The 15,915-nt window shown below is 45.0% G+C and overlaps 2 protein-coding genes across 5 annotated transcripts; one reads left to right on the top strand and one right to left on the bottom strand.

Moving 5' to 3' along the window:
• The first annotated feature begins 57 nt into the window (after positions 1-57).
• Positions 58-4,888, top strand: LOC115152917 (disks large-associated protein 5-like). The gene is given in 9 exon segments (XM_029697849.1): positions 58-136; positions 254-548; positions 1,199-1,378; positions 1,474-1,562; positions 1,703-1,845; positions 2,147-2,479; positions 2,720-3,770; positions 3,863-4,040; positions 4,491-4,888. Coding segments are annotated over 6 exon segments (1,041 nt in total). The 5' UTR covers positions 58-136; positions 254-261; the 3' UTR covers positions 2,729-3,770; positions 3,863-4,040; positions 4,491-4,888.
• On the bottom strand, positions 4,716-15,791 carry rsph10b (radial spoke head 10 homolog B). Of its 4 annotated transcripts, none has more exons than XM_029697845.1 (19): positions 15,465-15,791; positions 15,223-15,298; positions 15,034-15,102; positions 14,764-14,937; positions 14,564-14,649; positions 14,320-14,440; positions 14,010-14,186; positions 13,774-13,918; positions 13,509-13,642; positions 13,128-13,317; positions 12,808-12,919; positions 12,600-12,685; positions 12,371-12,519; positions 12,111-12,218; positions 7,335-7,577; positions 7,129-7,228; positions 6,906-7,025; positions 5,487-5,700; positions 4,716-5,300 (listed from the first exon to the last, which is right to left on the bottom strand). In XM_029697845.1, exons 1-19 carry the CDS (start codon positions 15,713-15,715, stop codon positions 5,105-5,107), a joined length of 2,751 nt encoding a protein of 916 aa, XP_029553705.1. In that variant the 5' UTR covers positions 15,716-15,791; the 3' UTR covers positions 4,716-5,104. The 4 variants fall into 4 exon arrangements, with proteins under 4 accessions (XP_029553705.1, XP_029553707.1, XP_029553706.1 ...); XM_029697847.1 differs by having other exon boundaries at positions 12,606-12,685; XM_029697846.1 differs by having other exon boundaries at positions 12,808-12,916.
• Positions 15,792-15,915: the final 124 nt, after the last annotated feature.

Here is a 15,915-nt window from a genome sequence, read left to right as displayed (position 1 = left end):
CATCCTCAAGGTCAGCTAATAGGCCTCAGGTCTCTGTGGCCCCTGTGGCAAAGAACACCTGCTGCAGCTCCCAAGACCAGATCAAATGCCAAGCAGTCTGCAGCACCACCTGTTGGCAGAGGGAGGAACACCAGGGGTGAGCATTGGCAGCTGACGTCCCAACCTTGTTATGCACCATTCTTTAACAACATTTTGCGTGCTTTTCGACATGTTATTTCTGCATTCAAAAATAATGATTTGGCATTCCCTTTAGGACATGCTATGAGCAATAAGCAGGCTGCTGTGAAAGTGGACAAGCCATTAGAGGAGACTAGGGCTGCCAGCCCCACACCCCCTAGTGCAGAGGAGCAGGAGGATGAGAAGATGGTAGACCTTGTTCATCCAGCTCCAGAACCTGTCTCAGCCCAGGCCAACCGCATCCCACATTCAGCCCCCACCTTGTCCTCCTTCGCCCCCCAGGGCTTTGTGTTCCAGGCCCCAGCAGGCCTGTCCTCCTTCAACCTCAACCCTCTCACTCCCCGCTCTGCAGACTCCTTTTTCAAACCCAGGTAACTTTGTGTGACTCCTCACATCTATGGACCTTCATCCTCTCTATGGGCCTTTATCTTCTCTATGGACCTTTATCTTCTCTATGGACCTTCATCCTCTCTATGGACCTTCATCCTCTCTATGGACCTTCATCCTCTCTATGGACCTTCATCCTCTCTATGGACCTTCATCCTCTCTCTGCACCTTCTCAAATGGCATTGGAGGAAACATTTACCTCAGATTTTCTCTTCCAATGGGTTTTGAGAAGTCGAGGAGAGGATTCGAGGAAATCCTTTTTAGGGCAGCAGGTAGCCTAGCGGTTAAGAGTGTTGGGCCAGTACCCGAAAGGTTGATGTTTGGAACCCCCGAGCTGACTAGGTGTAAAATCTGTCCATGTGCCCTAATTGCTTCTGTAAGTTGCGCTGCATAAGAGCGTCTGCTAAATTACTAAAATGTAAATATTTCTTCACTCTTTTCTGATCAGTCTATATCCCTCTAACATATTAACTCTCTCTATTCCCTATCAATACATTTATATTTACTAGGTTTAGTCAGATTCATTTCTTCAGAGAATGAAAACCTGGTTGATATTCCGTTCCTACTTATTAAAATATGACCGGCTGTCTTTTTTAGCTTTGTGTATGTATTCAACTTTTTTCATCCTCTCCAGTGTCTCAGTTCTACACCCTGTTCCACTCTGTCCCTCTGATAACCTGGTGCCCAAAATGGAGCTCAGTGCTCTCTCTCCTGCCAAGTCCCCTGCTCACTCCCCACCTCGCCCTTCTCCTACTCTGGCCCCTCGGTGTCTACCGAGTCCCAAGGAAGCAGAGCATGATTTGCCCTACTTCAGGTGAGGGTTAATATGTGAAACCAAGTCAACAGCTATGTTCCTGACTCAGACTAGTATTGGTGTGTTATGTGAATGTCTGTCTGTGTGTCTGTCAGGTCAGTGGTAGTCAGTGAGACAGAGAGGCTGACAGAACTTTGTCAGCAGTGGGAGCCCTGGGTATATGATGCCTCTGTCCCTGAAGAGAGTGAGTGACTCATGTGTTTTAACCATTATATGCTGTGGATTCTGATTTCTATAAGCAAAAATCCATCACACCACATTTCCTCAATGTATCCTTCTCTCTCAATACCTTTCCTAACTGTGTTGACCTCCATCCCTGTGAAGTGTGTGACCGTATGCGTACGGCGGTGGGCCAGACCAGGCTGCTGATGAAGGAGAGGTTTGGTCAGTTCTCTGGCCTGGTGGATGACTGAGCTGGGCAGAGGAGAGAAGACCTGCAAGGCTTCTGGGACATGGTGTACTACCAGGTGGGTTAGTGACTAGGAGGACATGGTCTCCTACCATGTGGGTTAATGAGGACATGGTCTACTGTGTGTGTGTGTGTGTGTGTGTAGAATTAGATGAACAAACAGTCAGACACTGGTGGTTAAACTCTGTTTGTGCCTGTCTGTTAACACTACAGCTAAACTATACTAGCTACCTCTAGAAAGAATTACCACCTAGATTGGTACAGCATTCTGAAGGGTTGAAAATGTGGATGCAAGCTTTCTAAAAAGGGCAACCCCTCTTCTCTCTCTCTCTCCACTTGTTTGACTCTTCCTCTTTCAGGTAGAGGACGTGAACAAGAAGTTTGGTGCTCTGAAGGAGGCAGAGTCTAAAGGTTGGCAGGAGGAAAGCAAACCCCCATCACGGCAGAGGAAGGTGGTCAAGAAGCTGTCCTCTGCTCTGGTGGCTAAGCCTGCCAGTGGTGCTGTCGCCAAGTCTCGTCTGGCTGCCATCAAGGCTGCAATAAAGGCCAAGCAGCAGGCTGCAAAGGCAGCACTGTGGACGACCCTGCTCCAGCTCCCGAGGACCCCCAGGCGGAGACCCAGGCCCCAGAACCACCGGTGGTGGTGTTCCAGGGAGGCTTTTTCCAGGTGGAGAGTCCTGCCAAACTCACAGGTGAGACTCGTACCTCCACCATTCTTCACCCAAGCTTCCCCTCAACTGCTGTGATACTCAGAGATATGGATGGAGGCAGATGAAGATGCGTAGAATGACAGGCCGAAAGGATGGCGGGTTTGCTCGAACCTGGAAGACCCCTGACCTCTCCCTCTGTCAGTGTTTGAGGTACCTGGTAAAGCTGTATAGAGCTCGTTAGTTGGGCATGGACTGATTGCTGTATGGTCTGTCTCTTTCCAGGCTCTGTGAAGAGATCCACACATGTATCTGCCATGCCTCAGACATCTCCCTGTTCAGTCACCAAGTTCTCCACCCCCGGCAGAACTCGCCACTCCAACACTGCTGCAGCTCCACACGCCTCCCTTCTCCCCCACCTCACCCATACCACTACCTGCTCCACCCTCACCCTTGCTCACCCCACCCTCACGACTGCCTGCTCCACCCTCACCTGTTCCACCCTCACCCCCGCCTGCTCCACCCTCACCTGTTCCACCCTCACCCCCGCCTGCTCCACCCTCACCTGTTCCACCCTCACTCCTGCCTGCTCCACCCTCACCCCTGCCTACCTGTTTAATGCCACCGTACCCCTCACCCTGATCCTCAGTTCTACACCCCGGCCCCCACCCAAAGTAGCCCCACCAGAGTCTCTCTCTGCATCTCAACAGTCAAAGAACCTCTGGACACCCAGTCAGAGGAAGGCCCCAGCAACCAACCAGAGCTAGCCTGCGTGCAGAATGTCACTCCTGACCAACCAGAGCCCGGGAGCATGCAGGAAGATGTAGCTTGTGACCAATCTGAAGTTGTTTCAGAGCCCACTGTTTGCCCTGAGGAGCACTCTGAGATCTGTGAGTCTGAAAAAATCTGCCAATCACCATCCAACACACAACAGCTGACCAATGACAAACAGCATCGAGAAGCCTTCAGCCAATCGGTGTTGGCCACAGAAGAGCCCAACCAATTAGAGCTACTGGACAAAAAATAGGCTTTAGAGGCCTACGATACCAGCCTACCCACCTCATCATGGCTCCCAGTCTCCCCATCTCCTCAAGGCTTCCCCTCTCACCCTCACTGCCCCACTACCATGGAGTAGAGTCCTATCCAGTCAGGAGCCCTGTCTTCAGCTTCAACCTCTCCCCCAACCGAGCCTGGCCAAGATTTACTGAGGCCAGCCAATCTCCCTCTCTCCTGCTTGGTGTCCCCCTCCTCTCCTCCTGCTGTCCAGGTCTCCCTCAGCTTCCCAGCTGATGCCGACGTACCAGGGACCGTGACTCCAGACACTTCCATCACAGAGGTAAGTGTTTTGTTAAAGAAGATGTCTCATCTTAATGTATTACTAAATTACTGGCAAGAGTTCATCTGGGTTTTCTTCTCAAAATACACAAGGATCTTCCGGGGTTGGCCTTTGAGCGCTACCTCCAACCTACAGTGAGGTGTAGCCTGTCACCACAGGAGCCAGCTGTTGCAGAGGAGATGCTGTCGTCCATGGTGATAGACGTAGAAATGTTGAGTCCGTTGGCTCCGTCTGAAGAGAACCCTCAGGAGGAAGTGTCAACTCCCACAGGTACTGTGTGTGTGCTCGGATACGGTTAGTCTTAGATATTTGTATTCCTTATGGTGGATTTGTTTTCATTTTCCCGACTTCTCACTTCCATCACAGCATCTCCCAGTTTCACACAAATGTTCATCCCACGGATCACACAGGTTAACTTCCCTCTTCTTTCTCTCGTGTGTTGGTGTAATATATATATTAGTGCCAGTCAAAAGGGAGGAGACAGGTTAAAGAAGGGTTTTTAAACCTAGAGTCAATTGAGACATGGATTGGCACAACTCAATATTAGGAAGGTGTTCTTAATGTTTTGTACACCCATTGTATGTGTGTATGATATAATTTGGTGTTGAATCACTTTCTCACATTGGTGTTCTGAAATACGGTATTTTTTGGGTTATTTCTTATTTTACAATTAGGTATGCATTCCTCAACTGACTCATGCTGTCCCCATTTCCTCTCCAGCCAGTTGAGTCAGACCTGTTGCTGTTCACCCCTGATCAGATGGACAGAGTGAGGCAGTCAATGTGCCCTAGTGACCTCATGTCGTCCACACCTCCCTCTGACAGAACCAGCAACTGATGAGACTGATTTGCATAACTGCTGTTGTATATTTTGCTAGACTAGTTTAGTTTCAAAAATAAATGTTTTTATATGCATTGTTTTTGTAACTTTCCTTACACTGTTTTGTGCTATCTGTACTATTTTATTATTTAATACCGAAAATGCACCAGATAGTGTTAACTATTAACCACATTCTATATGGAGCCCAGGTGTTCAGGTTTTCTATACGAAATCAACTTTGTTGCTATATTGAATATGCTTGTGAAAATAAAATGTAGATTTTTCAAATTTGCTACCAACAGATTACATTTTTTTTGCCTCTCCTTCTACAACTATACATCGAGTCTAGACCAAACAATGACTGAATCACAAAACACTTGTCCCACTCCTGGAACTAAGTGTGAAATGCATGTTATTGACATCATAGAGGACTGTTATGACTGCTCTGAAAAGGTCAATTTTTATCCAGGACTAGGTTTAATCTGGCCATACAGTTGTATGGGTGATCTGAGAGTCTATTTCCTCTTCTTCTTGGCTGCGGTGGCAGGCGACTGTTTGGTGATGACCACAGAGGTGGTGGAGGCCACAGGCGTCTGAGCCGCTGGAGACGGGTTAAGGTCATCCTCTGGCCCTTCTACTCGCTCTGCCTCCTCATCCTCTTCTTCTTCCCTCCGTCTCTCCTCCTCCTCTGCCTCCCACTGTTCCCTCAACCTGGAACATTTTTCATAATTGATTTATTTGTTGGAGTTATGTAGAGCTTGTGTGGTGCTCACATCAAGGGCAGATTTCTTGGACTAAAAATATCACTTCCAATGGAGATTCTCTGGGGCATCATCTGGATACATTTTGGATACAAACTGGATCAAGGGGCCTCATGTCGTCTCAGTAGCTGCCTACCTGGCGTCTTCCTTAGCCTTAGCCAGAGCGATGCGGGCTAGTGCCGTCTGCCTCAGCCTCTCTTCCTGCACCTCCCTCCTCAGCTCCAGGCTGTACTCGTACGCTGGGAAGAACCTCTGGGTAAAGAACTGGTGGGTCCTCTGGACCCAGCTGTCCAGTTCAGTCTCAGCAGGGCAGGAAGTCATACCTGCTCCACTCCTGTCTTCAACAGGCTCTGGTTAGGAGACACAGCAGGTGTGAGATTGGCATGGCAATTAAAACATTTCAATGATAAGATATGTATGTAATATCGTTTGATTTTCTGAGGTCAAATTCTTCAAATTAGTGTAGTATACACTGAACAAATATAAGTGCAACATGTAAAGTGTTGGTCCCATGTTTCATGAGCTGAAATAAAAGGTCCAGAAAATGTTCCATATGCACAAAAAACATCTCTCAAATGTGTTTATCCCTGTTCGTGAGATTTTTTCCTTGGCCAAGATAATCCATTCTCCTAACAGGTGTGGCAGATCAAGAAGCTTATTAAACACCATGATCATTACACAGGTGCACCTTGTGCTGGGGACAATAAAAGGCCACTAAAATGTGCAGTTTTCTCACACAATGCCACAGACGTTTTGAGCGAGGGTGTAAATGGAATGCTGACTGCAGGAATGTCCACCAGAGCTGTTGCCAGATAATTTAATGTTAATTTCTCTACCAAAGCGAGCGGTTTGCTGATGTCAACATTGTGAACAGAGTACCCCATGGTGGCAGTGGGGTTATGGTATGGGCAGGCATTAGCTATGGACAACAGAAAATAATTGCATTTTATCGATGGCAATTTGAATGCACGGAGATATTGTGACGAGATCCTGAGGGCCATTGTCGTTCCATTCATCCACCGCCATCACCTCATGTTTCAGCATAATGCACGGCCCCATGTCACAATGATCTGTACACAATTTATGAGAGCTGAAAATGTCCCAGTTCTTACATTGCCTGCATCCTCACCAGACATGTCACCCATTGAGCATGTTTGGGATGCTCTGGATCAACGCGTACTACAGCGTGTTCCAGTTCCCGCCAATATCCAGCAACTTCCCACAGCCATTGAAGAGGACAAAATTCCACATGCCATAATCAAAAGCCTGATCAACTCTATGTGAAGAAGATGCGCCATGCTGCATGAGGCAAATGGTGGTCACACCAGATACTGACTGGTTTTCTGATCCACGCCCCTACCTTACTTTTTTTTTTTTTAATCGAACCAACAGATGCATATTTGTATTCCCAGTCATGTGAAATCCATAGATTAGGGTCTAATGAATTTATTTCAATTGACTGATTTCCTTATATGAACTGTAACTCAGTAAAATCTTAGAAATTGTTGCATGTTCCGTTTATATTTTTGTTCAGTGTACTTATTGTGTAATCTACCTGTGCTGGGGGGATGATCATGGGGAGGGTGGTTTGACACTTTGGCCTCCACTGCTGATCTAGCCCCACCTGAGTCCTCTCTCCTCTCAGTGTCTGACAAGTGGGTTGCTGACCCACCACCTGACTCAAACACACGCATACACTTTCAACAATGTCGCAAAGATGTGACCAGTCAGACTATACGGATACGTGAGTAGAGGAAAGATATGTGAGGAGAACACACCCCCAGTCTGTGATGTGAGGTTGCCTGCCGCATTGGGACTCTGTCTGGGCTCCATCTCTTCAGATGTAGACAGCTGGAGAATCTCCTTGGATTTTCCCATCTGGGTAGAAAAATATCGAATGAACTAATTTAGACAAGGAATGGTCTCGATTTCCAGACCGCCATTTGAGATTATGTAAAGATTTGACAGAGGTGATCAAACCAACCTCCAGTGATTTGACACTACCCACATCAGGAGAGATGTTGGGGTTTGATGACTTTGCAGTAGGTCCAGTCAGAGGGGAATGCCGCTGTGAGGACCTCTGTAGAGGGCTGTCTCTGGTCCTCTCCCCAGGGGTGTCAGCCAGAGGGCAGCTCTCCATCTGGCTGTCTGAGGAGGTCTGACCATCCCTCTGATCGCTAACCTCTGCACAGCCCAGCAACGCCTCAAAGAACTCCAGGAACGTCATCTAGAATCAGGTTCACCATCATGAACTTCCAATTAAGTTATTTTTTAAAGCATCTGAGATTCTTATTGTAATGAAAATCGCTATATACATTCAATCGTATTATTATTAGACTCCTAAACAGCTTCTATCCCCTGACCATAACACTGTTAAACTACTGCTCAAAAACTACTGCTTCCCCTCATACCTACGATGCAGCTAAAATCATTATTGATTAGATTTATAACTACCACTACACTGCTGTTCATTGATTATAGATTGCCATTACTATTAGTATCTATTTATCCTGCTACTGGTCACTATTACTCCTGTACAATTGAAGTCGGAAGTTTACGTACACCTTAGCCAAATACAGTTTTCACAATTCCTGACATTTAATCATAGTAAAAATAATCTGTTTAGGTCAGTTAGGATCACCACTTTATTTTAAGAATGTGAAATGTCAGAATAATAGCAGAGAGAATGATTTATTTCATTTTTTTTTTCATCACATTCCCAGTGGGTCAGAAGTTTACATACTCAACTAGTATTTGGTAGCATTGCCTTTAAATTGTTTAACTTGGGTCAAACGTTTCAGGTAGTCTTCCACAAGATTCCCACATTAAGTTGGGTGAATTTTGGCCCATTCCTCCTGACAGAGCTGGTGTAACTGTGTCAGGTTTGTAGGCCTCCTTGCTTACACACGCTTTTTCAGTTCTGCCCAGAAATGGTATATAGGACTGAGGTCAGGGCTTTGTGATGGCCACTCCAATACCTTGACTTTGTTGTATGCTTGGGATCATTGTCCATTTGGAAGACCCATTTGCGACCAAGCTTTAACTTCCTGACTGATGTCTTGAGATGTTGCTTCAATATATCCACATAGTTTCCTGCCTCATGATGCCATCTATTTTGTGAAGTGCACCAGTCCCTCCTGCAGCAAAGCACCCCCACAACATGATGCTGCCACCCCCGTGCTTCACGGTTGGATGGTGTTCTTCGGCTTGCAAGCCTCCCCCTTTTTCCTCCAAAACATAACGATGGTCATTATGGCCAAACAGTTCTATTTGTTTCATCAGACCTGAGGACATTTCTCCAAAAACTACAATCTTTGTCCACATGTGCAGTTGCAAACCGTAGTCTGGCTTTTTTAATGGCAGTTTTGGAGCAGTGGCTTCTTCCTTGCTGAGCGGCCTTTCAGGTTACGTCGGTATAGGACTAGTTTTACTGTGGATATAGATACTTTCGTACCTGTTTCCTCCAGCATCTTCACAAGGTCCTTTGCTGTTGTTCTGGAATTGATTTGCACTTTTCGCACCAAAGTACATTCATCTCTAGGAGACAGAACGCGTCTCCTTCCTGAGTGGTATGACGGCTGCGTGGTCCCATGGTGTTTATACTTGCGTACTATTGTTTGCACAGATGAACATGGTACCTTCAGGCATTTGGAAATTGCTCCCAAGAATGAACCAGAATTTTGGAGGTCTACAATTTTTTTTATGAGGTCTTGGCTGATTTCTTCTGATTTTCCCATGATGTCAAGCAAAGAGGCACTGAGTTTGAAGTTAGGCCTTGAAATACACCTCCAATTGACTCAAATGAGGTCAATTAGCCTATCAGAAGCTTCTAAAGCCATGACATCATTTTCTGGAATTTTCCAAGCTGTTTAAAGGCACCGTCAACTTAGTTTATGTAAACTTCTGTCCCACTGAATTGTGATATAGTGAATTATAAGTGAAATAATCTGTCTGTAAACAATTGTTGGAAAAATGACTTGTGTCATACACAAAGTAGATGTCCTAACCGACTTGCCAAAACTATAGTTTGTTCACAAGAAATTTGTGGAGTGGTTGAAAAAGACGTTTTAATGACTCCAATATAAGTGTATGTAAACTTCCGACTTCAACTGTACATATTACCATTAGTACACTGAGTATATCAAACATTAAGAACACCTTCCTAATATTGAGTTGCACCCCTTTTGCCTTCAGAACAGCCTCAATTCGTCAGGGCATGGACTCTACAAGGTGTTGAAAGTGTTCCAAAGGGATGCTGGCCCATGTTGACTCCAATGCTTCCCTCAGTTGTCAAGTTGGCTGGATGTCCTTTTGGGTGGTGGGCCATTCTTGATACACACAGGAAACTATTGAGAGTGAAAGCCCCAGCAGCGTTGCAGTTCTTGACACAAACCGGTGCGCCTGGCACTAAAAGGCCTAGAAATCCTTCTTTAACCTGTCTCCTTCCCTTCATCTAAAATGATTGAAGTGGATTTAACAAGTGACATCAATAAGGGATCATAGCTTTAACTTGGATTACGCCTGTTCAGTCTGTCATGGGAAGAGCAGGTGCTCTTAATGTTTTGTACACTCAGTGTATATTACCATTAGTCTTTATATATTCCTAACAGCAGTCACTTTCCAGCTCTGTTTACATATCCCATTCATCGACCACTTATGCTGCTGCCATACTGTTTAGAATTACCATTATCATTTATCCTGCTACCTGTCACTGTCTCCAAATCCCTGTCTATATCTCCCTCAATACTCCAGTATCCCTACACATCGTCAATATGGTACTGACACTGTATATAGCTTCCTCTCTTATTTGTGTTACCTTTATTATATACGGTATTAATCAACAGTTGGACACACCTACTCATTCAAGTTTTTTTATTTTTTTATTTTTTATACTATTTTCTACATTGTATAATAATAGTGAAGACCTCAAAACTATGAAATAACCCATATGGAATCATGTAGTAACCAAAAAAGTGTTGAGATTCTTCAAAGTAGCCACCCTTTGCCTTGATGACAGCTTTGCACACTCTTGGCATTCTCTCAACCAGATCATGAGGTAGTCACCTGGAATGCATTTCAATTAACAGGTGTGCCTTGTTAAAAGTTAATTTGTGTAATTTCTTTCCTTCTTGATGCGTTTGAGAGAATCAGTTGTGTTTTGACATGGTAGGGGTGGTACAGAAGATAGCCCTATTTGGTAAAAGACCAAGTCCATATTATGGCAAGAACAGCTCATATAAGCAAAGAGAAATGACAGTCCATCATTACCTTAGGACATGAAGGTCAGTCAATCAGGAACATTTCAAGAACTTTGAAAGTTTCTTCAAGTGCAGTCGCAAAAACCATCAAGCGCTATGATACTGGCTCTCTTGAGGACCGCCACAGGAAAGGAAGACCCAGAGTTACCTCTACTGCAGAGGATAAGTTCATTAGAGTTACCAACCTCAGATTGCTGCCCAAATAAATGCTTCACAGAGTTCAAGTAACAGAAACATCTTAACAATTGTTCTGAGAATGCGTGAATCAATCCTTCATGGTCAAATTCCTGCAAAGAAACTACTACTAAAGGACACCAAAAAGAAGGCGAGAATTGCTTGGGCAAAGAAACATGAGCAATGGACATTAGACAGTTGGAAATCTGTCCTTTGGTCTGATGAGTCCAAATTTGAGATTTTTGGTTCCAACCGCCGTGTCTTTATGAGAAGCAGAGTGTATGAACAGATGATCTCCGCATGTGTGGTTCCCACCGCGAAGCTTGGAGGTGGTGGTGTGATAGTGCTTTGCTGGTGACAGTCAGTGATTTATTTAGAATTCAAGGCACACTTAACCAGCATGGCTACCACAGCGTTCTGCAGTGATACGCCATCCCATCTGGTTTGGGCTTAGTGGGACTGTCATTTGTTGTTCAACAGGACAATAACCCAACATACCTCCAGGTTACTACATGATTCCATATGTGTTATTTCGTAGTTTTGATGTCTTCACTATTATTCTACAATGTAGAAAATAGTAAACATAAAGAAAAATCCTGTAATGAGTAGGTGTTTCCAAACTTTTGACTGGTACTGTATATATATATATTTATTTATTTTATTAGTGTTACTATTTTGATATTGATTAATGCACTTTAGGGTAGATCTTGTTAAGCATTTCAATGTACTTGTTCATGTGACAATAAAACGTGAATAAAACAAACTACTATTAGAAAGTTAGGGTCTCTTAATGCTGTTGAACCTGTTCCACCACCTATTTAGTACAGGAACCTGTTCCACTATAAAAAAAATACATAGGAATGAATTAAATAAATCAGTTATGGGGCCTCCCGAGTGGCGCAGTGGTCTAATGCAGTGCTAGAGGCGTCACTACAGACCCGGGTTTGATCCCGGGCTGTATCACAACCGGCCGTGATCAGGAGTCCCATAGGGCGGCCACAATTGGCTCAGCGTCATCCAGGTTAGGGGAGGGTTTGGCCGGGGGGGCTTTACTTGGCTCATCGTGCTCTAGTGACTCCTTGTGGAGGGCTGGGCGCCTGCAGGCTGACCTCGGTAGTCAGGTGAACGGTGTTTCCCCCGACACATTGGTGCAGCTGGATCCGGGTTAAGCGGGCAGGTGTTAAGGAGCACGGTTTGGCGGGTCATGTTTCGGAGGACACATGACATGACCTTAACCTTCTGAGCACGTTGGGGAATTGCAGCGACAAGATCGAAAATTGGGGAGAAGAAAAAAAAATTAAATAAAATGATTGAAGCGTTTAGCTGACCTCTAGGTCTAGGTTGCAGTAGTAGCGGTCGTAAGCTGCTGGGTTCTCTACAGAGAGGATCTCTAGGAGTTTCCCTGTGGTCAGCTCAGCATCAAACAGACTAAGGTCCTGTTGGTGGGACAGAACCAAGTTTCATCAATCAACTTACATCATGTAATGTTAGGGTTGTGATGGTCAGGAAAAACTCAGGGCTCTAAATATGAGCATCCATCACCACACAACATCAGTGTGTGGTCACATTAGTTGAACTTTACAAGTACCTTAAACATCCATATGAAGTGCCTGACAGTCATGGTTTGGTCAGCTAGGGGGGTTGGGTTGGCTCTGCAGAAGGCCTTGTAGATCTCCCAGCACTTCTCAATGTAGTTGACAGCAATCACAGCATGCATGGGTTTGGGGAACAACAGCCCTGCATTCAGTTCACAACAAGGAGAGCGTGAATGTGGGTTACACTTGATAATGAGTAAACAATGATGTATGCATGCGTACCTGTACCTTTTACATTCATGGCATTAGGGATGATGTTCTCCCTCATCAGCTTGGACAAACATGCAACCAGTATGGTATCAGAGGGCCTGGGAAGGAGAGGAGAGGTTCAGGAGTAGAGTACATGGTGTTGATACAAGGTTGTTACTATGGTAATTACAGTGTTACTACACAGGAGTAGGAGAGTAAGGGATAGCAATGTTGTCCTTACTCTATGTCCTTATGGTAGGTGTTGTAGGCCAGAACCACAACACAGCTGAGGAACCTTCTGAGCAGCATGGTGCTGAAGGGAGAGTGGATGTCCTCGGAAGGGACATCCTCTGCTTTGAAATTAGTTCACAAAACAAGAAAATGTAACAATGAAGGTTCAAGTCCTGCTCAGGCTAGCCCCTGTTCTCACTACAATATGTTAGTCTCTATAATGTTAAGTTGTGTTGCGATGAGACTGAAACAAATTAACAAAGCAGGAGGAATTGGCCAAACATGAAGGGAGGAACAGGAAATTAGATGGTTATTTCTCCCTGGCCTTACCACAGATGTAGCGGTCAACCTGGGCCAGGGTGATGCCTTGCTGGTGGATGCTGCAATCCTTGAGGAGTCTCCAGAGCTGCAGGCGGGACAGCAAGAAGGTATTGTCTGGGGACTGATCATGGCCCAGACTACTGTAGAAGCTATAGATGGCCCTCAGTTCTGCTATGTGTCTCAGCACCACAAATTCCACCTGGCACACAGCGAGAGGGACAAATGGAGGCGGAAAAAACACCACCTGTTTGTCAACTCAGCGCAGAGTTGGGGTTGAAGCTATCATAACTTAGTTCAAGGATTGTTATAATATATGGAATCTAATTTGACAACTGAATTGACACAAATTGAAATGGATTTTCATATGCTGTTGTGGTCAGTCCCACTGACCTGTTTGAGCTGCAGGTCTCTCTGGTTCTCTGGGAGGTTCTCCAGCAGAGCAGTGATGTCCAGAGCCATGTCAGGCCCAAGCAGGGCTGGACCACTGCCTGAGTCTCCTCCTGGTGCTCTTCTGGGGGATTCACCTGAAACACAGGAATTACTTTTACTGTACTGAAAAATTACTATATATGAAAAATACAGGACCATACAGGTTGATGTCAGAAGAGTAATTTTATCAGACAGACACATTTTCAGAGGGACTTGGTGCACTTACTGTCCTCAGGATGGGGAGTGTGCGTTCTAATCCCACTCAGATCAGGGGTGTTCGCACCATCCAGGCAGAACGCTGGGAACTCTGCCATGTGGTCGTCCACAAACTCCCCTTCAAATATGCGTCCATTTTTAAAAATGAACTTTCCCTAGAATGTTTAACAAGATCTTATTATTTACACTCCATATTGACATCTATTCAATTAGAATGATTACTTTATGGACATGTTCCCCCTTCACCTGTCCATGTTTTTTGTTGTCCTTCCACTCTCCTTTGTAAAGAGCCCCGCTTGCGTAGTAGAAGCTGCCCTGGCCATGCCTCAGCCCCTGGACAAAGTCCCCAGTGTACTCATTCCTTAGGGGATACTGAGAGCCTGTCACTCTCCTCAGGAACCATGTGTGGGTCCCCTGTCCATGCTGAAAGACAGAGGAGGATTTATCAGTCATTTATGTGAAGTTACTCTAACCATGTTTTCTTTCTCAAAAGCCAAATAATGGGTTTATTAATATATCATGTCATGGGAGATGAGGGTGATATGGTTTGACCTACCTGGAACCCATTCTCCCATATCCCGCTATACTGCTGACCCAGCTGCAGCCACCTCATCCTGCCCTCTCCATGTCTCACGTTGTTCCTCCACTGGCCCTCATACAGGTTCCCAGAGGGGTAACTTTGGCACAGCAGAGAGAGCACATGCAAGGTGTATGACACTGATATAATTTAAGCATAAGAACACATTTGATGGGAGATCATTCACATGTGTAACACACTGTCTAAACACAAGTTCACCTACCATCGGACTCCCCATCCCTCTCTGTTATTGTTTACCAATTCTCCCTCATACCAGGACGTCGCTTCCTGGTTATAGTATATTGTACCCTAATAAAACAAACAAATATTGTAAATTAAGCAACAACCCCACATTAAATAAACCTGTGGAAAAGATGCAGGTTTATCTGACTTAAATTGCTCAAGACTGCAACAGGATCATACCTTTCCATGCCTTTTGCTGTGATGCCACTGCCCTCTGTATATCACAGAGGAATTGGCACACCTATATGTCCCCACACCATGGCGGATTCCACTGCACACCTCTCCCTCATAACAGCTACCATCCAGCCAGGTGTATGTCCCATGGCCCATGGGCACATTGAATGCAAACTCACCCTGTCATTATGAGAATCAAATGGTTCACAGATCACATCTGCAGTATAAGATTAACTAACAAATAATGCATCTTGTAAAGGTGGTGGACCAAAATACCTCATATTTCACGCCATCTGCCCATGTGTACAGACCATGTCCATGCATGACTCCTACTGAAAACATACCCTTGAAGAAAAACAAAGCTTATTGATTTGATGTCATGTTTGCTGGTTCATTTTAGTCATCATGTAATGCATGCTATACAATGTGATATAGACACCATATGGCAATGGCATAATGCAATACCTTGTAGACATGTCCTCCCTGAAAATATGCCACACCTTCTCCATGGAACTGCTCTAGATACTTTTCTCCCTCGTACCTGAGTGAGCACAGATTGCTTTTCATTGATCATGTAACAGTAGCTAGCTTACGTTAGCAGGCTTAGCTGTGTATGCTTAGGTTATTATGGAAAAGAAACCCAACAACACGATATAAGGCATTATTTCATGTTCATAGAAAGAGTCGAGTGACAAGCAATGGTTTACCTCTGGACAATAATATTAGGAAGAACAGGGACCTCATGAAATGCATCATCACTTCTCTCAAGTTGTTTGTCGGCGAGTGGTGGTTGTGAAGAAAATGAGGCAGTCATTACATCTGTTTCATGTCCCGACTCTTCATCTAACACGTGTGGTTCTGATACAACACCAGCATGGGAGCCATTTGACAAAAATGTACTTAATGACTGTTCGGGAGTCGTTTTCTCGGGTTTTTTCTTTTTATCCCCTTTCGCCATTTCACATGTTCATCCAGACGATGCAATTCCATAAACATACCATGCATCGCAACCGAGGCGCCTGTTGCTAAGGAGCTCGGTACGGAGTCCTCAGTATGTCAAAAAGTCAAGTCTTTACAAACTCACAAAATTAGTTGTTCTAATTAAAGTAGGTTTATGTACTGAAATGATAATGTGAGAGCATTTGTGTTTTGATTATT

This window comes from Salmo trutta, chromosome 18 (genome assembly GCF_901001165.1).
Source record: "Salmo trutta chromosome 18, fSalTru1.1, whole genome shotgun sequence".
NCBI lineage: Eukaryota > Metazoa > Chordata > Actinopteri > Salmoniformes > Salmonidae > Salmo > Salmo trutta.
Note: the sequence above shows the minus strand (reverse complement) of the source record. Positions and strands in the feature narration are given on the sequence as shown.

Excerpts from the sequence above, each read along its gene's own strand:
- rsph10b (XM_029697845.1), bottom strand. The coding sequence starts at position 15,715 with ATGGCGAAAGGGGATAAAAAGAAAAAACCCGAGAAAACGACTCCCGAA. Across the intron at positions 14,441-14,563 it reads GAGGGATGGGGAGTCCGATG|TTACCCCTCTGGGAACCTGT; the intron begins GTAGGTGAACTT and ends GCTGTGCCAAAG. Across the intron at positions 12,686-12,807 it reads ACCTACCATAAGGACATAGA|GCCCTCTGATACCATACTGG; the intron begins GTAAGGACAACA and ends TCTCCTTCCCAG.